The 21,153-nt window shown below is 42.8% G+C and overlaps 2 protein-coding genes across 5 annotated transcripts in view; both read right to left on the minus strand.

Moving 5' to 3' along the window:
* The window catches only part of mrtfba (myocardin related transcription factor Ba), a 46,772-nt gene extending 33,822 nt beyond the window's left edge, over positions 1–12,950 (minus strand). For 3 of the 4 annotated variants that reach the window (XM_064950518.1, XM_064950515.1, XM_064950516.1), the window contains exons 1-3: positions 12,807–12,950; positions 8,844–8,986; positions 6,057–6,139 (exon numbers count right to left, since the gene is read on the minus strand). The gene's annotated coding sequence lies outside the window, so the exon portion shown is untranslated. The remainder of the gene's footprint in view (positions 1–6,056; positions 6,140–8,843; positions 8,987–12,806) is intronic. The other variant, XM_064950517.1, reaches the window with a different exon arrangement.
* A 1,014-nt stretch (positions 12,951–13,964) lies between these two features.
* ercc4 (excision repair cross-complementation group 4) lies at positions 13,965–20,844 on the minus strand. Its single transcript, XM_064950519.1, has 11 exons — positions 20,281–20,844; positions 19,816–19,996; positions 19,375–19,570; positions 19,057–19,264; positions 17,213–17,393; positions 16,908–17,033; positions 16,602–16,706; positions 15,865–16,441; positions 15,660–15,752; positions 15,440–15,552; positions 13,965–15,318 (listed from the first exon to the last, which is right to left on the minus strand). Exons 1-11 carry the CDS (start codon positions 20,455–20,457, stop codon positions 14,585–14,587), a joined length of 2,691 nt encoding a protein of 896 aa, XP_064806591.1. The 5' UTR covers positions 20,458–20,844; the 3' UTR covers positions 13,965–14,584.
* Between the last annotated feature and the right edge of the window lie 309 nt (positions 20,845–21,153).

Consider the following 21,153-nt stretch of genomic DNA (forward strand, 5'->3'; position numbering starts at 1 on the left):
CACACACTGCTGCCATCTATTGGCCAACTCCTAAGTCATATAATGTGTATTTTGCATTTCAAAAGGAACAAAAAATAAATAGAAAAGTTCTTTCTTTGTATTATCTTTTACCAGATTTAATGTGTTATATTCTCCTACATGAATTTCACATTTCCACAAACTTCAAAGTGTTTCCTTTCAAATGGTATCAACAATATGCATGTCCTGAGTTACAGGCAGTTAGTTGGGCGTGTCATTTTAGGTGAAATTATAATAAAAGGGGGGTACGATCCTTAAGAGGTTTTAAAGTAAAAGAATAAACCATTTCACATTCCTTATATTAAGCAAACTTGAGGGCATAATTTTCTTTTTTTATTTAGGATAGCCAGGGGCACACTCCAACACTAATTTACTAACAAAACATGTGTTTAGTGAGTCCGCCAGATCAGAGGCAGTAGGGATGACCAGGGATGTTCTCTTGATAAGTGTATTAAATTGGACCATTTTCCTGTCCTGCTAAGCATTCAAAATGTAACAAGTACTGTTGGGTGTCTGGGAAAATGGGAGTAAAATGTACTTTTTTTTTTTTGGAATGTAAATTAAGTAAAAGTTGTCAAGAATAGTAATGTACAGATACCCCCAAAAACGACTTCGGTAGTACTTCACACCACTGATCTGATGCATATGATAAATGGGATGCCCAGCAACGTTCTCTAGCGGGTACCTATAGGCTGAAAGGCCAGCCAGTTCTAGTGTTAAGGGAGAAAAAAAAATCAAACAGTTTGGCAACTATAGTTCCGAATAATCAGTTTATGATGATGGTTCCGGGTCCCACCATCAGCTCCGTTCAGCCATTCAAACCACATCCATCTAGGGCTAAAGGGGCACAATCCTGACATGTTGGTATTGGCATTGCACCATGCAGCTCTGTTCTTACTTAGCTTCACCTCTGGACTAAGAAACAGCACCAACATTCCAACCAATGTACCAACTTAAAAGGACAAAGATTTTAAAAGCATCTAGGTACATAGCTGTACATGGACTCACACACACTTCATAACTTTTGTTCACAACAACCACATTTAAAAAAACAACAACTTCAGAATACAATACTTGAGACCATATCAGGGATTTTCTGTGAATCCCTTGAGGATTGTTGATTCTCCACATAGAAACATCCCTCTCTTTGTTCATTACTGTTGCCATTCCGTTGCTGTGGTCCAATCGTTTCAATAACTTAATGTTTATTATCCCACAGATGTAAAAGTTATCTTACATGGTCCAGAAGACAGTGATTTGAGAGCAGCCACTCCTTAAATGACCACTGTTGCTAAGAGACCCAGCAGTCTCATCACACACACACAAAAACAGAAGACAACCACTGTTCTGCCATGTCTGACTTTAGTGTGCCTCAAGAGACAACTATCCATTATCAGTATCTACAGTTATGTTTTCTTTTCCAAGAAGAAAAAAAACTGGTGACAGTGGGGACACTAGATACTACAGACGTCGATGAGTAACCAAGCAGCTATCAACCCCTCTATGCATTGGTTTACATGACTGTCAATCTACAGCAGTCTTTATTTCAGATCACATGTACTGACCAAAGTGTCAACACAAGTACATCTAAAACACACAAATATTCACATTTCAAGAGGCAAGCAATTTATACACTGCTCAAAAAAATAAAGGGAACACTAAAATAACACATCTTAGATCTGAATGAATGAAATATTCTTATTAAATACTTTCCTTTATATAGTTGAATGTGCTGACAACAAAATCACAAATTATCAATGGAAATCAAATTCATCAACCCATGGATGTCTGGATTTGGAGTCACACAAAATTAAAGTGGAAAAATCACATTACAGGCTGATCCAACTTTGATCTAATGTCCTTAAAACAAGTCAAAATGAGGCTCAGTAGTGTGTGTGGCCTCCACGTGCCTGTATGACCTCGCTACAACGCCTGGGCATGCTCCTGATGAGGTGGCGGATGGTCTCCTGAGGGTTCTCCTCCCAGACCTGGACTAAAGCATCCTCCAACTCCTGGACATTCTGTGGTGTGGCGTTGGTGGATGGAGCGAGACATGATGTCCCAGATGTGCTCAATTGGATTCAGGTCTGGGGAACGGGCGGGCCAGTCCATAGCATCAATGCCTTCCTCTTGCAGGAACTGCTGATACACTCCAGCCACATGAGTCTAGCATTGTCTTGCATTAGGAGGTATCCAGGGCCAACCGCACCAGCATATGGTCTCACAAGGGGTCTGAGAATCTAATCTCGGTACCTAATGGCAGTCAGGCTACCTCTGGCTGTGCGGCCCCCCAAAGAAATGCCACCCCACACCATGACTGACCCACCGCCAAAATGGTCATGCTGGAGGATGTTGCAGGCAGCAGAACGTTCTCCATGGCGTCTCCAGACTCTGTCACATGTGCTCAGTGTGAACCTGCTTTCATCTGTGAAGATCACAGGGCACCAGTGGCGAATTTGCCAATCTTGGTGTTCTCTGGCAAATGCCAAACGTTCTGCATGGTGTTGGGCTGTAAGCACAACCCCCACCTGTGAACGTCGGGCCCTCATACCACCCTCATGGAGTCTGTTTCTGACCGTTTGAGCAGACACATGCACATTTGTGGCCTGCTGGAGGTCATTTTGCAAGGCTCTGGCAGTGCTCCTCCGGCTCCTCCTTGCACAAAGGTGAAGGTAGCGGTCCTGCTGCTGGGTTGTTGCCCTCCTACGGCCTCCTCCACGTCTCCTGATGTACTGGCCTGTCTCCTGGTAGCGCTTCCATGCTCTGGACACTACGCTGACAGACACAGAAAACCTTCTTGCCACAGCTCGCATTGATGTGCCATCCTTGATGAGCTGCACTCCCTGAGCCACTTGTGTGGGTTGTAGACTCCATCTCATGCTACCACTAGAGTGAAAGCCCTGCCAGCATTCAAAAGTTACCAAAACGTCAGCCAGGAAGCATAGAAACTGAGAAGTGGTCTGTGGTACCACCTGCAGAACCACTCCTTTATTGGGGGTGTCTTGCTAATTGCCTATAACTTCCACCTGTTTTCTATTCCATTTGCACAACAGCATGTGACATTTGTCATCAATAAGTGTTGCTTCCTAAGTGGACAATTTGATTTCATAGAAGTGTGATTGACTTGGAGTTACATTGTGTTGTTTAAGTGTTCCCTTTATTTTTTTGAGCAGTGTATAATCTGGTCAGTCAGCACTCGCCTTCCACCTCTCCTCAGCCAAACAGAGGTAGTCGAGCCCACCACATGAGCCAGTTAAAAAAAAAGTTCAAATTAAATGTTACTTTATCTTGAGGCTCTGGGTATTCAACGTATTATGTCACTGGAGACTAGACCCAGGTTAGAACAATAACGTCAGTCTGTCTGGTAGAGGAAAGATGGGCTGGAGACCGACTGTGATATTAGGGTTGCGCTGAAGAGGGTGCAAGGTTCTGAACATAGCAGAAAACCCATTAGAGATTTAATGAATAGAGCTGACACGATCCCCAACTCCACATGACATGATCCCTTACTAAGTTGTGTGTGTTCTAGGGATGTGGCGGTCATGACTTTGTCAGGCGGTCAGTCAAGAAAAAGAAGGAATTGTTTGGATGGTCATACCATGGATAACTTAGCTATTGGATTTAGAATTTGAGCCCTTTCAGGTATCCGTTTCTAATTTGTAATAAATTTGCAAACATTTCTAAACCATTTTTTGCTCTGTCATGATGAGGTTGTGTGTAGACTGATGAGGAAAACAACTTATTTAGTCAAGTGTAGAATAAAGTTGTTACACAACAAAATGTGGAAAAATCAAGAGGTCTTAATACTTTGAATGCAAATCCAATTTATTAGTCACATGCGCCGAATACAACAGACGGAGTAGACCTTACAATGAAATAACCGATAGTGCAGTTTCAAAAAAATACGGATGAGAATAAGAGAAAAGTAACAAGTAATTAATGAGGAGCAGTAAAAAATAACATATACAGGGGGGCCAGTAACAGAGTCAATGTGCAGGGCACCGGTTAGTTGAGGTAGTACGTACATGTAGGTAGAGTTATTAAAGTGACTATGCATAGATGACAACAGAGTGGCAGTGGTGTGAAGGGGGGGGGGGGACGACGACAAGGGTAGCTGGAGTCTGCACTGTATAGGACTATGCGTATTAGAGCTTATGCGTCTGGGTGTTATGAATGAATCACCTCAGAAAGCAGGGTCCATTTCATTGTGTTAGGCTGTGAAACATCCACAACAACCATGTTGCCTTACCTCCCTACATTCTCACACATTGTACATACATTTTTCTATTGTGTTATTGACGGTGTTTGTTTATGTGTAACTCGGTTGTTGTGTTGTCACACTGCTTTGCTATATCTTCGCAAGGTCGCAGTTGTAAATGAGAAATAGTTCTCAACTGGCCTACCTGGTTAAATAAGAGTGAAATAAAAATGTTGTTGAACTTCTTCAATTAGATCAATCACAGTGAGGTGAGTGTTAACTGTGAAACAGTATCAGGCTTTTAAGTGTTTGACATTAGTGTAAATGAAAAATCACGTCAGAGTGGTTAGAGGGACAATAGAGCACTGAGTACCAAGCCATTAGCGACCCGATGGTCGTTAGCAAGTTGGCTACTATCAACACATGTCCAGAGTGTATAAGAGATTACCGTGACTCAATGGTCATGTGGAATTTTACTGTGGTCATGACTGCTGGTGTGGCGGTAATACGGTCACTAAACAGCCCTAGTCTGTTCTACACAACATGAGTCTGAAAGTTCCAGTGTTGTGCCCTAGTGAGGGGAGTGCAGCCCGCCATAGCTGGTTCTGAGTTTCTAAAAGAGGACATTTCAAAAGAGGCTGTTGAGTCTCAGATTCAGCTCTTAAATTTCACCTGAACTCCTTTTTCCTTTAGTAAGACACCATATTCCTATCTTCCAGATTTAAGTAGTTGGCCCTAAATATCAGACTTAGGCCTAATATCATTGGAACCAACTCACTGTTCCTAGGCAGCCATTGAAAATAAGAATTTGTTCTTAACTGACTTGCCTAGTTAATTAAGGCTAGGGACAATACTGCCTCCTTTGGATGAATTGCGTGCCCATAGTAAACTGAAAAAAAATCTACCAAAATTGCTAATATATGCATTTAATAATTATTATTGGATAGAAAACTCTAAAGCTTCTAAAACCGTTTGAATTACATCTGTAAATATAGCAGAACTCACAGGGCAGGCAATCTCCCAAACTAGTTTTGGAAACCTGAAAGTTGGGGCAACTTTGATGTCATCGCCCCCACCCTTCCCAACCAGCTATGGATCTGGAAACACTTTCTATGTCTTCCACTAGATGTCCTCATTCAGTAGAGCGTTTAATTGTGCAAATCCCGTGAGCTTTTGACCCTTTGGGAGGCAGAGTGGGTTCTGTTCCAGCTTGCCTGAGAAGAAGTGCTTTTGTCCGGTTGAATCACCAATTGTTTTGTACGTTTATAACATTATGACATCATTATTTTTCTTTTAATCCTGCGTTTGTGATTGCATCTTTTGTTCGACAAAATGGCTGTATATCGTCTGTGTCTTTGTGGTGGTTTGACATAAATATGTGCTATGTTTTCGCCGTAAAACATTTTAGAAATCTGACACGCTGGGTAGATGAACAAGGTGTTTATCTTTCATTTGAGCTATTGGACTTGTTATTGTGTGGAGGTTAAATATTTCTAAGAATATTTTTGCATCCTGTGCGCCACCGTTTGAGTTGAGCGGGGGGGGGGGGGGGTACCCCTTGGGGAACCTGTACCGTTAACAAGTTTTAAATAAAAGGTCCTAAAAAATACAAATGTTTTTAAAAATGTAGGTTGATGCAGCCTAATCTTTCTGTTTGAATGGTGAACCTTTTCTACCATGGATTGTTAATTTTTAGTAAAATGCCTACCTGTTACTAGACAACTGAATGTTGGCCAAAATGTGTTTATATAGCCTAATAGGAGTCTTAATAAAAATGTAAAAAGTAGTGGATTTAGTACCATTTGGTATGGAAACGTTCTGTCATAATGCCATTCCTTACCACCACTGGAAGAGGGGCTGAAGGAGAAGAGAGACTTCTGCCTGGGTCCAACTGCTACAGCACACTAAGCCATGGAGACAGACCTGGAAACAGAAGACAGACGATTTAAAAGTACATTCTACTACAAACTATAATTAATGCGCTATCAGAACTAAGAAAGCATTTTGTGCAAATTTGAATGTCAAAGACATTGACCACCAACCGTTGCAAGATTTGTATCAGATCAGAAAAATCATTAACGCATATGAACACAGCGGTCCCTGCAGCGTAGACTCAAACCAGTGTGATTAGAACGTGTAGTTACAATTGACACAACAGTCAGCATTTGAGCTGGCCCCACTTATTTCACACAAACAGTCTTTACAATATGTCCTCAATGTGAGCAGTTTATTATCAATGCAATGTTCAGACAGTCACAGAAGTAGCATAACACAATACTCATCCAAATCTGAAAATGTAGGCTACAATAGTCCAAATTGTATATACCCAACTATCGGCTGATAGAAACCATAATACGAGTTAGCTCATATCAAATACTACGTACAATTTATCACATCATGGGTGAGCTAACCAGTGATTGAAATAATTGAGTAAAATACTTTCTAAAAGTCAAAAGTAATCCCACAGTGGGTAGTTTGTGCATGTCACCATGTTAGTTTTTCTGCATCAACCAAACATGCAGAGACAAGATGAGTTGGGTCTATTTGCAGTATGCATGTTGAAGGGAGTGCGTAATCTACCATCATTCACTTACGGAAGTTTACTTGAAAGGCGAGTGAACCATCCCTTCTCATCGTTTTGCTATAAAACATTGTGTGTCTGACAGACATTTACGTGACACACAGAACGCAAATGGCTTAGCATTAGCTCATCATAAATCAGTACAACCTTCAAAAAAGGAGAACAAAAATAGACATGTAAAGGGTTGGTCCCATGTTTCATGAGCTGAAATAAAAGATCACAGAAATGTTCCATATGCACAAAAAGCTTATTTCTCTTAAATGTTGTGTTACTGAGCATTTCTCCTTTGCCAAGATAATCCATCCACCTGACAGGTGTGGCATATCAAGAAGCTGGTTAAACAGCATGATCCTTACACAGGTGCACCTTGTGCTGGGGACAATAAAAGGCCACTAAGATACACAACACAGTATGCAGGCCATGACTTCATCAAACACTGTTTCACAATGCATCAGTGACATGGCATTAGATGTTTAGAAACAATTCCTGCATTGCATACTAGGCAGTGAAATCTATGCATTACAGCTGGATGAGTCAACAGATGTGGCAGGCCTGGCACAGCCCTGGTATATATCGGTTACATTTATGGGGGGGGAATAAATTAAGAAAGACATCCTCTTCTGCAAACCACTGGAAACCAGATGAGGATATGTTTAAAGTACTGGACATCTTTGTGACGTCAAATGGACTATTGTGGTCAACATGTGATGGTATCTGTACTGATGGCGCAAAAGCCATGACAGGGAGACATAGTAGTGGTAACGCACGTGCAAGCAGTTGCTCCCAACACCACTTAGGTACACTGCAGCATCCACCGAGAGGCTCTTGCTGCCAAAGGAATGCCTGACAGCTTGAACAATGTTTTGGACACTACATTGAAAATGGTTAACTTTGTTAAGCAAGGCACCTGAACTCGTGTATTTTCTGCACTATGCAATGATATGGGCAGCGATCATGTAACGCTTTTATAACATACAGAAGTTCACTGGTTATCAAGGGGCAAAGTATTGACGTTTTTTTTTTTTAATTGAGAGATGAGCTTAAAGGTCTTTACTGACCATAAGTTTCACTTTGACAAGTTTCTCACACGACTGGCCTATCTGGGTGATGTTTTTTCTCGCCTAAATGATCTGAAGCTAGGATTACAGGGACTCTCCACAACTATATTCAATGTGCGGTGTGAGTTATTCACAACTTTCGATGAACAAATAAGGTTTAATATGTAAGATGGTTAAATAAAGAGAAAGCTTATTATTATATTATTATTATTTGTGCCCTGGTCCTATAAGAACTGTCACTTCCCACGAGCCGGGTTGTGACAAAAACGTACTCATTCTTATGTTTAATAAATGTATCATATAGTGTGTGTGTGGCAGGCTTATAATGATGGCAAAAAAACAACATTTGTGAGTGTGGTGACCCTGGTGCTGGAGAGGGTACGCAGCTGGAGGTTGAATGCTTGAAGGGGTACGGGATTTATAACAAGTTTTGGAACCACTTCTGTGAATTAATGAGGGGGAACATACCTCATTTCAAACTGTTGTTAGAAAATCATGTAATATTGACAAGTTGAAACACACCCCATTGATAATTAGCATGCAGCATGTCTTGTTTGAGGGCAGTTGTCCTGTTGCGTAAAAATCACATTTAGGAACACGCGCATAGGAAAACTCACGCTGGGGGGACCGTTAAGAGATATTATAGTTCACTAGTAAAAAGGACAAAGGGATTGTCTGGTACAGCCATGTGCACCACATCATTGCGCTCCACATCCTTGCGCTCTTGCTCTGCTGTATGTGATTCTTGCTAGCGGTCACTCAAATGCCGAGGGGCTGAATCTAATTGGCTGGAACTTGAATTGCTAGGGTGCTGGCCCATGTGGGGGGAATTATTTATTTTTTAAATGGCACAGCACAACTTCCTGAAAATAGACACTTTCAAACTAGGGATTTCGTGATTAATTGAGGTAACAGTAATTCTGCATGTATAAACTAGACATTGACACACCCAGCCCAAAGCAGAGGATTTAAAAAAATAAATACTTACCAGTTGCCAAAGTACCAAAGCATACAGGCTACCTGAGACAAAAAACAGGTATTGCAAAGAAACACCGGGACTGCAGCGGCAAGCGACGGTTGCTATAGCAACAGCATGCTGCAGTCTTTGTGACGATGGGATGAAGGGGTGTTCTGGAGGGGGGAGAGAGAGAGCTTAATGTTTACTGATCATTTTTATTGTTTATTATCTCCTTCACTTTCTTTGGCAATGACAACATATGTTTCCCATGCCAATAAAGGACTTACATTGAAATTGAATTGAGAGTCAGAGAGCCAGAGTTTGAGTGTAATGTTTACTATTAATGTTTGTTGTTTATTATCCATTTCACTTGCTTTTGCAATGTAAGCATATGTTTCCCATGCCAACAAAGCCCCTTAAATTGAAAGAGACAAAAAGGAGAAGCACTAGCGGGACAAGCTCTCACCTACATGAGGGGATCTTTACTGAAAGCCAAACTGTGACAGTAGCACCAACCAGTTCAAACAAGATACAAAACACCTCAGAACTCAGTTTATAAGCTACAGAGGATCTAGTGCACTCTCCTCAGGTCCTGGGCTGCCAATGGCCACAATCAATGAACCCTGGATAGAGAGTGTGCGCGCTCGGGCGTCATGTTAAAACACCTGATTCAACTCATCAAGGTATTGATGATCGTTGAATCAGGAGGAGTTTTTAATGTTGGGCTGGAACAAAACAGTGAGCATGCACAAAACTTGTTGCTCTCCAGGAACTGACCACTGAAGATCAAGGTCAACAGGTTTGTTTACATTCAAACAGAGGGAAGTACCTGGTCCCCTCAGAGGGAAAGCAAACATCATGCATGACTAGACAATGTGTGGTAAATATCAACCGTGCTCCTACACAACTGCTCTGTCCTGCTATAGGCATTAGCAACGAGTACCATGTGTTCATCAAAGGGAAACCCACAGAAGGGACAAGGTGGTGCCCAGCTAGGCCTAATGGTAGATGGCTTTGGAGATAATAGATGTATGTAAATGTGCTGGTGTTTACAATTCAGCTTTAAAATACTGTTGTTTTGCATTTTCATAAAACTGAAGGTTTTGAGTGCAAAGTCTACAAGGGTCTAAGTGTGCTGAGCATGATAATGCATGAGGGTACGACAGATCGATTACCTTCTGCTCCTGCCTAATAGTATCCTACTGATTCAGTATGTATTGACCTAGCAGTCTTAAAGGAACAATACAAGGTCCATATCACCAACTATGGGCATACAGACGCAGGATGGAGACGTACACCTAACAGTAAACATAACTTTGCAATTAATATATTGTAATATTGCATAATAGCAGTCTACAGCCTGGGATAACATAGTTCCAGAATATCAAATAAACAATTAGACAGCTTTGCCTGTATATCAAGAGCACATATGAACTAAACGCATTCTCCCACAGGGTCTGGGACTGCCCCTTCCTCATCATTACAAAGAAGAGGTCATAGGTCAGCTAAGTATCTATACACAACACAAGCCCCTCTCCAGTCTGTAAAGGGGTTATGCTACTGCAGTGGTAACATGCTTCTTCATATTCACTACAGGGAGGAACTCCTAACACAGTCTTTAGGAAAATACCCACTCAGTATTCTCCTCGCCGTTCAGTCAGGGTGGTCTAGTCTCTCGCGGCAGACTTAAACACACAATCTCCTGGTGTGTGTGTGTCTCAGGTATAAAACCAGTCCCTTTGCAGCAAGTCACAGCCCAGTAACAGTATCTTGTGCTGTGGACATTATTGCCCCTCAAACCCAATCCTAGCGATTTGAAGTTGGTTTCTTAGAGACTGAAATAGCCCACAAGTCTAGTCCAACAAAAATGACTGCTCCTTCTTGAGATAAGGCCAATGCTGATGTTATTATGGTTCATGCCGGAGTCAGTGGTGTAAAGTACTTAAGTAAAAACAGTTTTCTGGGGCATCTTTACTGTGTCTTTTTGACAACTTTTACTTCGATACATTCCTAAAGGAAATAATGTACTTTTTAAACCATACATTTTCTCTGACACCCAAAAGTACTCATTACATTTTGAATGCTTAGCAGGGAAGGAAAATGGTCCAATTCACACATTTATCAAGAGAACATCCCTGGTCATCCCTACTGCCCCTGATCTGGTGGACTCACTAAAAACAAATGCTTTGTTTGTAAATTATGTTGGAGTGTGCCCCTGGCTATCCATAAATAAAATAAATAAAAAGAATGGAGGCATCTGATTTGCTTAATATTTATACTTATTTAGAGTATATTTAAATCCAAATACATTTAGACTTTTACTCAAGTAGTATTTTACAGCATAGAGTTCACTACAGTGGAAGTCTGCTCTATCACCTCAGCCAGCTGGCCAGACAAACCATTTCCTGCTAGACAACTGCTTTCACCCACACCCCCCACATTTTTTTTAATTAATGCAGACAAGATAAAAGGTCCCGTGTAGCTCAGTTGGTTGAGCATGGCACTTGCAACTCCAGGGTTGTGGGAACTAGACCCCCACAGGGGACTAGTACAACTCACTGCCGTAAGTCGCTCTGGATAAGATCTGCTAAATAAGTACAATGTTGAATGTAAATACAAAACCAAAGCACACTCACATCCCACCTACTCCTTGAGGGAAATAAATTATTGCGTGGAACGTGACAGTTGACTGTGACTCTTCTGACTTCTAGAGAGACAGGCACAACAAACCTAGCCTAATCTGTGACTCATGAGGCCATATCACAACAGAGAAAATAGGCAGAAATCCAAGAGGAGAAGGCATCAATTAATATATAGACCAAAGGTTAAAGTTCATTGAGACATCGTAAGAGGTTTAAATTGGGTGGATGGTTCAGGTTACTCTGGTGTGAAGGTTAGAACCGGATAAGATTTTGTGTGCAGGAAAAACAGAACCTAACTCTGGCAACCAATGAACCAACAATCAAGACATTGTTAGGATGAGGAGAGGAGCTTTAAAAACTTGGCAACATCAGTTAGAAGTAAAATGTTTGGCAAGACAGATTATAATCACAGTATGCCAGAACAATTCACTATTATTTTCCTCACCATCTGTTAGCTTCATAAGGCAGAGCCATATGTGGCTCTGACAAAGTCCTATGCAAAATCTCAAATCTACCTTATCCCATTTCAAGCAAGAGTGTTGTCAGGCGAGGTGTTTGTGTTGTGTCATCATCAAGTGATGTGTTGCAGGCAGCAACCACTTCACTCTCAGCCTCACTTTCATCTTTATCTTCTTTGATCTGCTAGTCTCTCTCTTTGGTGCTAGTTATCCCAAGGGGCTGGCTCATCCTCCCTCACCCATTTATGACTGAGACCCACGTTGACCTCACCGAGTTACGGTGTGCGGAGTCAAGCATTCACAGTGCTAACAGTTGACAAAATATGTGGCTGCCCTTTAACAGATATCCTTGGTGATAATGAAGCAAATGGCGTAGGATATCAGAGTTGACTTACTAGCTGCTAACGTTACATTGTAACAGGTGGCATTACTGGGAGGTCTAGAGATATCACCGCATACACAAAAAACATTGCATTCAGTTCACTAGCGGTTACTGGTAGGCTGACTGATTAAAGAGAAGGCACTACAGTTAACTGCGAGACGTTGGTTGTAATTTGTGAGAAGTTAGCGTTAGCTAGCTTCCAACATCACAGAGACAGCGTGTCAGTGCGGTTATCTGACAGGCAAGATAGCATGTAAACCGCATAAAATAGGGGGGTGAAAGAAAAGACACGGAACAATATTGTCATCTTGTAATTTAAATCAGTTTACACATTGTCTACTGTGGCGGCTTTAACCACTCGCATTGATAGCTAACTAGCTCGCTGTATTCTACATGGCATGACTGCATCAACAACCTCTGCACTCACTAACGCTACTCTGCTACTAGCCATGCTGCTAGTTCTGCTCGCACGTTAAAAACAAGACAGCCCTACCCAGTTCAAATATCTTACCCAATTCCTTCGCATTGCCGTATGAAAAGGTTTACCATTCGATTCAACGACACACTGCAATTGATGTCGAGAAGAATGTCTTGTGTTTTTTAGGAAATCGGAAGTTTCATTCGCGGAATAAAATGGCTCCTGCTGATATGTTCGGATAAATTGTGACGTAATCAGTAGTCAAACAGAAGCTTTGCGTTGCCTCGCCTGCATTCAAGACACAGGGGGCGCTCGAGTCTTCAACTTAGATGGCAAATCGTTCTACACCGCATAAGTGTATAAATACATGTTTATCGTTGGCAGCAATATATCATATAACTCTGAGCAAACAAAGAATGACAAATCATGAAGCACTTTCTGGCAAGTTTATTTTTCAAGAGATAAGACCAAACGATGTATGTAGAGCCAATGTTCAATACCTGAATATTTTAATAGAGCCCTAGTTTAGTTCTGACAAACAGTATAAAAATGTTTCATTACCAACATTATCAGACAATTCATTCATCATAATAAAACCTAGTATTTAAACACTGCAGTGTTGAGTCATCTCCCATCTGGATTACTGCAACTCGCTGTTGGCTGGGCTCCCTGCCTGTGCCATTAAACCCCTACAACTCATCCAGAACGCCGCAGCCCGTCTGGTGTTCAACCTTCCCAAGTTCTCTCACGTCACCCCGCTCCTCCGCTCTCTCCACTGGCTTCCAGTTGAAGCTCGCATCCGCTACAAGACCATGGTGCTTGCCTACGGAGCTGTGAGGGGAACGGCACCGCAGTACCTCCAGGCTCTGATCAGGCCCTACACCCAAGCAAGGGCACTGCGTTCATCCACCTCTGGCCTGCTCGCCTCCCTACCATTGAGGAAGTACAGTTCCCGCTCAGCCCAGTCAAAACTGTTCGCTGCTCTGGCCCCCCAATGGTGGAACAAACTCCCTCACGACGCCAGGACAGCGGAGTCAATCACCACCTTCCGGAGACACCTGAAACCCCACCTCTTCAAGGAATACCTAGGATAGGATAAGTAATCCTTCTCACACCCCCCCCCTTAATGATTTAGATGCACTATTGTAAAGTGGCTGTTCCACTGGATGTCAGAAGGTGAATTCACCAATTTGTAAGTCGCTCTGGATAAGAGCGTCTGCTAAATGACTTAAATGTAAATGTAAATGTTGAGTAAGAGCTTGTAACTAAGCATTTCCCTGGGCAGTATTAATATCTGTTGTATGCTGTAAATGCAACAAATAAACTTTAATTTGTTTTAAAACAGGGGTGTCAAATAAATTTCGCCCCGGGGGCCACATTTGATCATCAATGAGGTTTGGAGGGCCGCACTGAAAATGTGTTATATTTCCTTGCTGTCAAAACTGGAATTTTTGATGCTTTAGTTTCTATTTGGTTTTAGTAATTTGAAAGTATATTGACTTCGTTCCTCCCACAAATTTATTTGATTGTTTTTATGAAACCACCCACAGACCGGATGTTTCACACCCGATTTAAAACACTTTCTGCTTACTGACTCCTCTGTATCAGCAGTTTTCCACTACAGTACTGCAAGTATCAAATCCAACAGCAGATCCTAAATATAATTCAGCTCATGTAAGCAAAACATCCATTTACATATTCAAAGATTTACAAAGTCAAAGTTGGATAACAAAATTCACAAACACATACAATGACAACACAATTGAGTTCAGTCCATACACAAGGCACAGTTCCTTCCATAGTCTTTCTAAAAGTCAAACCTGAGCATAGCTGATATCACATATCAGCATCTGTTCCTTTAAAGTGTATGACTATTTACATTTCTGTGCAGGGGCAGGGATGTCCACAGTATTATGCAGGAACTCATAGAGCGACTTCCCATTGCCAGCATGCCCCAGAATCTGTGCTAGCCTTTCCTGGCTTAGTTTGGCTAGGTGTGCCAGGCTATCTGCGTGTTTAACCAGAGCCCTGTAGTTCTTCGCATTAACCCCTGGCATCCGAAGCAGGAAGTCGTATGGCCCAGGGTTGAAGAGGTCAGCTGACTCTGCCACCGTGTCCGACTCGGCAGTGATGGCCTGGGCCGCGGCGGCATCCGGCTCGGGTCGACCTTTCTTCAGCTCCTGGAAAAGTTCTGCGGTGGCGTGTGGGGAGGGGCACCAGAGGATCCTGAGGCGGGGGAAGTGCAGGGTGAGGAGGGTCAGCTTGGAGGTGACGTCGTTAGCTGAGATCTCCTGGCGGAAGTCGGTGCGGGCCACCAGGGAAAAGGGCTTGGCCGAGTCGAACTCGATCAGCAGGACGGGCTTCCGGTAGTACCGCGTCATGGACAGGCACTGGGTGTAGAGGCGTCCGCTCTGAAGCGAGCCAATCAGGTCACTGACGCTCTTGCGCTCCACGCAGGTGTCGGCAGTGAGGATGTAATCGCCCACCTCCAGGGTGACAGGCTCGATGTCCAGGCCGCGTCGGTGGAGGAGGGAAGGGAGCTCACTGCGGAACTCACGCATGTCCACAATCACACGGGACGGCTCCTTGGGCTGCTCCTGGCCCCCTGATTGGAGAGACATGACATGAAATTACATCAACAAATCACTCAGATAGATGATGTGGATTGTAGGACATAAGCCACCCACAGTGTAATAAATCAGATGCAATTTAATCACATCACTTACCCGCTTTGCGTGTGTTGGTAGTAGAGTAAGCAGGCTCCTGACTCCTGCTCAGATCCAGGTTGGTGTCTTCTCTTCCCTCTCTCTCCTCAGGAACCACCATAGTGGCCTTCTCCCTGCAATCACACACACACAGACACCCAGTCAGTCAGCACAGCTCACAAACTAACACATGGTATGGAAACTGAAGGATGATCATAATATAATGCAGCAGATGTCTGACCTGATGAGGTGTTCAAAGGCTTGTTTCTCTTTAGCCAGACCAGTCAGGTACCTCTGCTCCTCAGTGGAGCCACCATAGATCAGGAAGTACACCCTGAGAGGAAAAGGAAATGCTTCATGAGTGACTTCATCTGGGAAAAAAACAACATGTAATTCAGAAGATCTGTGTAAAAATGAATATGGGGATAAAGGATTTGTTTGATTACCTCAGTGGTTTCCCCGGTCTGGAGGCTTTGTAAATCTCCAGCTGACGAACAAAGCTGAGCTCGGCGTCATAAAGCACCACAAAACTGGGCTCCACCTCGTGCAGTACCCGCGTCAGACTGTAGGGGTCAGTGCAACCCCTCAGAGGGTGGATAACAGTCAATGGCTCTTTCAGAACACCGTAGTAGGCGTCAGACGACAAGTCTAACTTTAGCTCCTCCTCCTCCTCTTTTTCCAACAGGCCTTCCTCATCCCCACTGCTGCCCATCACTTCTCCCTCATCCCCCTCTCTGTTGCCAACCATTTGAGTCAGGGTCAGAGACGGCCTCTTTTTACTCTTTGAGTTTGGCTTGGTTGCCGCCTTCCCTTTGGCTTTTTTTCCTTTGGTCTCTTTCTCAGGCTGTTGTTTCCTGGCCCAACTCTGGCCCTGTTGTTTGTGTGCGTCTGGGTTGAACAGGGCATCTCTTTTGCCAATGGTGCGAGCGTAGAGTCTATTGAGTAGGGAGTCTGAGCCACGACTGATGTACTCATGAAGTTGAGCACAGGTTCTGTCATCACTGGCACAGATCAAGATGTGGCCTGGGGAATCAGACAAAGAATAGTGAGACTCACCACCTAGGACTGAACAGTTTACTAACGCATGGCATAGCTTTGGTAGGAATATGTGTGTCCATATACAATACTCTTTGTGTGTCCATATACAATACTTTATCTATATTGGAATTTGCTAGTGGCTGACCTGGTTTGAGTTCAGAGCTCTTGTTCTCCTTCTCTATCTCCTGCAGCACCTCTGTCAGAGCCTCCCACTTTGGGTTCTGCTCCAGCACCAGCACCCTCTTCACCTCTGGGGCAGACACACAAAAATAATTTTCTTCAGCTCCAGAAAGCATAAAATAAAATGGTATTGTTCGCATACACATTTTTTTGCAGATGTTATCGTGGATGTAGCGAAATGTTCACGCTCTTCCTCTGAAAGAAGTAGAATTACATATAATATTGCCATAGAGATTGTGCTTGAATGTATATTTTGAGAGCAGTTAGTTACCTGAAGTGCTTTGTTGTTTTTCTGTGTCAGCTCCCACCTTGAGTTTCTTCTTGGACTCAGGAATGCAGTACACCCGACTCCTGGCGTTAATAAACATGGAGGTGCTGGAGTCCAGGAACAACCACCCTGTTGAAATGAACCACAGTCGAGTGACATTTTTCCTTGAATCAGCATCTAGGGCTGCCAAACATAATGGAAGGGGAAACACAGAGACCTTCATACGATAGCTCTCCAATGAAACTAAGCAATGCAGTTAGCTATTCATATTCTCTTACTCTCCAAGGACAGTTCTTACAACGTCTTACCAGAGTTGCTTCCAAAGTTTTTCTGGCTGGAGCGGAGTGACTCGAGGAGGTTGAGGAAGGTGACACAGTCGTACTGGGTGAGGTAGAGCAGCAGGGTACGTAAGATCTTCAGGTCCTGGACCAAAGACTTGGTCTTGGCTCCCAGCTGGTGCCACAGAGGGTCCAGATAGTGACGGATAGTCTGGGGGTCAAACAGGCACAACAAACAGGAATATGAGAGAAAATTTGTAAGTGGTCAATAGAGTACAGCGGATGCCTTGATTTAAGTAACGTCTGGAGTAGAGGTCGACCGATTAATCAGAATGGCCGATTCAGTCGGGCGATTTCACATTTTCATAAATCGGTCATCGGCAATTTTGGACACCGATTATGGCCGATTACATTGCACTCCATGAGGAGACTGCGTGGCAAGCTGACTACCTGTTATGCGAGTGCAGCAAGGAGGCAAGGTAAGTTGCTAGCTAGCATTAATTGTCTTTTATATGATAAGTTTAATCTTAACATAATCACTAGTTAACTACACATGGTTGATGATATTACTAGTTTATCTAGCTTGTCCTGCGTTGCATATAATCGATGTGGTGCCTGTTAATTTATCATCGAATCACAGCCTACTTTGCCAAATGGGTGATGATTTAACAAGCTCATTCGTGAAGAAAGCATCAATGCCTTTCTTAAAATCAATACACAATAATACATTTTTAAACCTGCAAATGTAGTTAATATTGCCTGCTAACATGAATTTCTTTTAACTAGGGAAATTGTGTCACTTCTCTTGCGTTCTGTGCACGAAGAGCCAGAATTGTACATAATTATGACATAACATTGAAGGTTGTGCAATGTAACAGAAATATTTAGACTTAGGGGTGCCACCCGTTAGATTAAATACGGAACGGTTTCGTATTTCACTGAAAGAATAAACGTTTTGTTTTGAAATTATAGTTTCTGGATTTGACCATATTAATGACCTAAGGCTCGTATTTCTGTGTGTTATTATATTAGAATTAAGTCTATGATTTGATATTTGATAGAGCAGTCTGACTGAGCGGTGGTAGTTAGCAGCAGGCTCGTAAGCATTCATTCAAACAGCACTTTCCTGCATTTGCCAGCAGCTCTTCGCTGTGCTTCAAGCATTGCGCTGTTTATGACTTCAAGCCTATCAACTCCCGAGATTAGGCTGTAGTGCCTATACTATAGTGCCTATAAGAGCATCCAATAGTCACAGGTATATGAAATACAAATGATAGAGAGAAATAGTCCTATAATTCCTATAATAACTACAACTTAAAACGTCTTACCTGGGAATATTGAAGACTCATGTTAAAAAGAACCACCAGCTTTCATATGTTCTCATGTTCTGAGCAAGGAACTTAAGCATTAGCTTTTTTACATGGCAAATATTGCACTTTTACTTTCTCCTCCAACACTTTGTTTTTGCATTATTTAAACCAAATTGAACACGTTTCATTATTTATTTGAGACTAAATTGATTTCATTGATGTATTGTATTAAGTTAAAATAAAAGTGTTCATTCAGTATTGTTGTAATTGTCATTATTACAAAAATATATATAAAATCATCTGATTAATCGGTATCGGCTTTTTTTGGTCCTCCAATAATCAGTATCGGCGTTGAAAAATCATATCCGGTCGACCTCTAGTCTGGAGACAAGCAGTGTGCAGTCATGTTTTTATATCACTAATGCTAATATGAAGAACAATAAATGTATATTCACATTGAGTTGTGTTATGCATACAATGGTTATTGCTGAACTGCAAGAAGTTGTAGTTAGTTTACTCCAGTGGGTATTGATGCTTAATTCCTATGTAACAAACAAGTCTGACCTTTTCGAAGGCATTCCCAAGGGTATTCTCCAGGGAGAGGTCCTCTGCCTCCAGCGTGGGGTTGTAGCGCTTCAGCTCCTTCAGACAGGCATTCATGATGTCCAGGACAGAGCTCTGGATGGCCCTCATGGCCGGGGTCAGAGACACATGCAACTCCACCACCTCTGGCTTGTGTCTGTCCAAAACCGAGTTCACTGACGCCTGGAACCTGAGAGAGGCGGGGAGACAGAGAGAGAGAACTATCCATCGTCATCAATAATCCAAGAAGGTACCACACAAAGGAGTAAAAAAGTAAATAAAACGGTCTCCCCCACCCACCTGGGCCAGAGGAAAAGTTTCTTGACAAAGAGGTTCCTCATGACTCTCTCCACCTGACAGAAGCCTGAGGAGAAGGATGTGGCCTTGTCTGTGAAGGCCTTGATGAAGCCTGTCTTATTCTTCTGTCTGAACAGTCTCAAGATGAAGGCTTCCTGGCAAGACTCAATTATCTTATGAGCCCGGTACACCAGTATACCTGGGGAAAACAGAGAAAGTTGTGGGTCGATGTAAATAAATAAAGTGAAGCAGCACAAACAGAGAAAGGATAGTGCTTAGACAGAGAGAGCAATATGAGTGTCCTTTTGAGCAACTACATCTTAGGGCATTGTTTTCACACATCCCAGTCTGATTTGTATCCAGGACCATTTGGTACCATTATCCATACTAATATAACATAACTGGTAGGTAAAAACTCTAGTTTTGCCTACACTATATACTGACCAGAGATGAGGTGTGCAGGTATCCTGTCAGTGAGGAAGTCCACCACTAGGATACGGCTGGTGACAAACAGGACCCCTCCCTGTGTATAAACTTCGTAGCGCTCTGTACTCTGAACATCACTGGTCACTGTCCGGGGCAGGTGGCTCACTCCCTCAGCTCGCAGCTGCTCTGTGAAGAACTCCTAGCAGAGGAAATAGAAGCACAAATAGGAACATGGGTTATTGGTTACTGTTACAAACTTTCTACATAGAAAGACACGTAACGTTGTTCAAACTTCACCTAGAGTTCGATTCATGCAAGATCTGCAACCATGGGGGGGTCCATCCTAGCTGAAGCCCTCCTGATGCAACCTTGAAAGTCAAGCAGGTGATGTCAAGTAGCCACCTATAATCGTTGTGTAACGTTGCCCCCTCCTGATTGGGCCCCTGACCATACGTTCCCCGAGCACCGCTATTATTCACCCACCTGCTCGGGCGTGGTAGTGTTCAGCAGCAGCACCAGACTCCCTTCCTCGGAGTACACCCGCATGAACTGCAGCAGGATGCGGTCTATCCCCATGCCCTCCGCAGTCACCAGCAGCCCGTCCGAGCCAAACAAACTCAGGAACATCTCCGTCTCAAATTCAAGTAGTTGACCAGCCATCTCCCTCCGTGTACTGTGAGTTCTTGTCAGTAATAATGTTGGTCAGTCAGACAATATAGCTTGAATGCTATCTAGCTTGCTAGCTATTCAACATGGTTGTACTCTGCAAGAACGAGTCGGTAAAGAAAATACATTTAACCTAATTGCTAACTAAAACGGCTTTCGGTATACCTGCATATCATCAGTTGTAAGAAAATAACCACAAGTGCATACATTAGGAGTTATTCGGAACTTCATTGTATTAGCCTGCACATCCCACCAATGTTTTGGAAATCGCATATCCGGTCACGTAACGGGGAAGCGGGAAGAAGCTACAGGATTTTTAGCGCCATCTGCTGTAGTGGAATAGTAACTGTATACAGTAGGAATATGTACAGTATCCACATACTGGACATGTACTGCACAGGAGGCTAGTGAGAGGAGGACGGCTCATAAATGTCTTGGATGGAGTAAATGGATTGGTATCAAACTCATGGAAACCACGTGTTTGATACCATCCCATTCATTTCGTTCAAGCAATTGCGATGAGCCTGTCCTCCATAATTAAGGTACCACCAGCCACCTGTGATGTACTGTATAACCCAACTTATTATCATGCATAGTGTCCACCTTCAGGGGTTTTTGAGAGCCAGCAGGGAAATGCAATCAGGTGACAAAATCTACAATATTTACCACTAACAAAACACTAATGATTCC

This window comes from Oncorhynchus masou, chromosome 31 (assembly GCF_036934945.1).
Source record: "Oncorhynchus masou masou isolate Uvic2021 chromosome 31, UVic_Omas_1.1, whole genome shotgun sequence".
Lineage (NCBI taxonomy): Eukaryota > Metazoa > Chordata > Actinopteri > Salmoniformes > Salmonidae > Oncorhynchus > Oncorhynchus masou.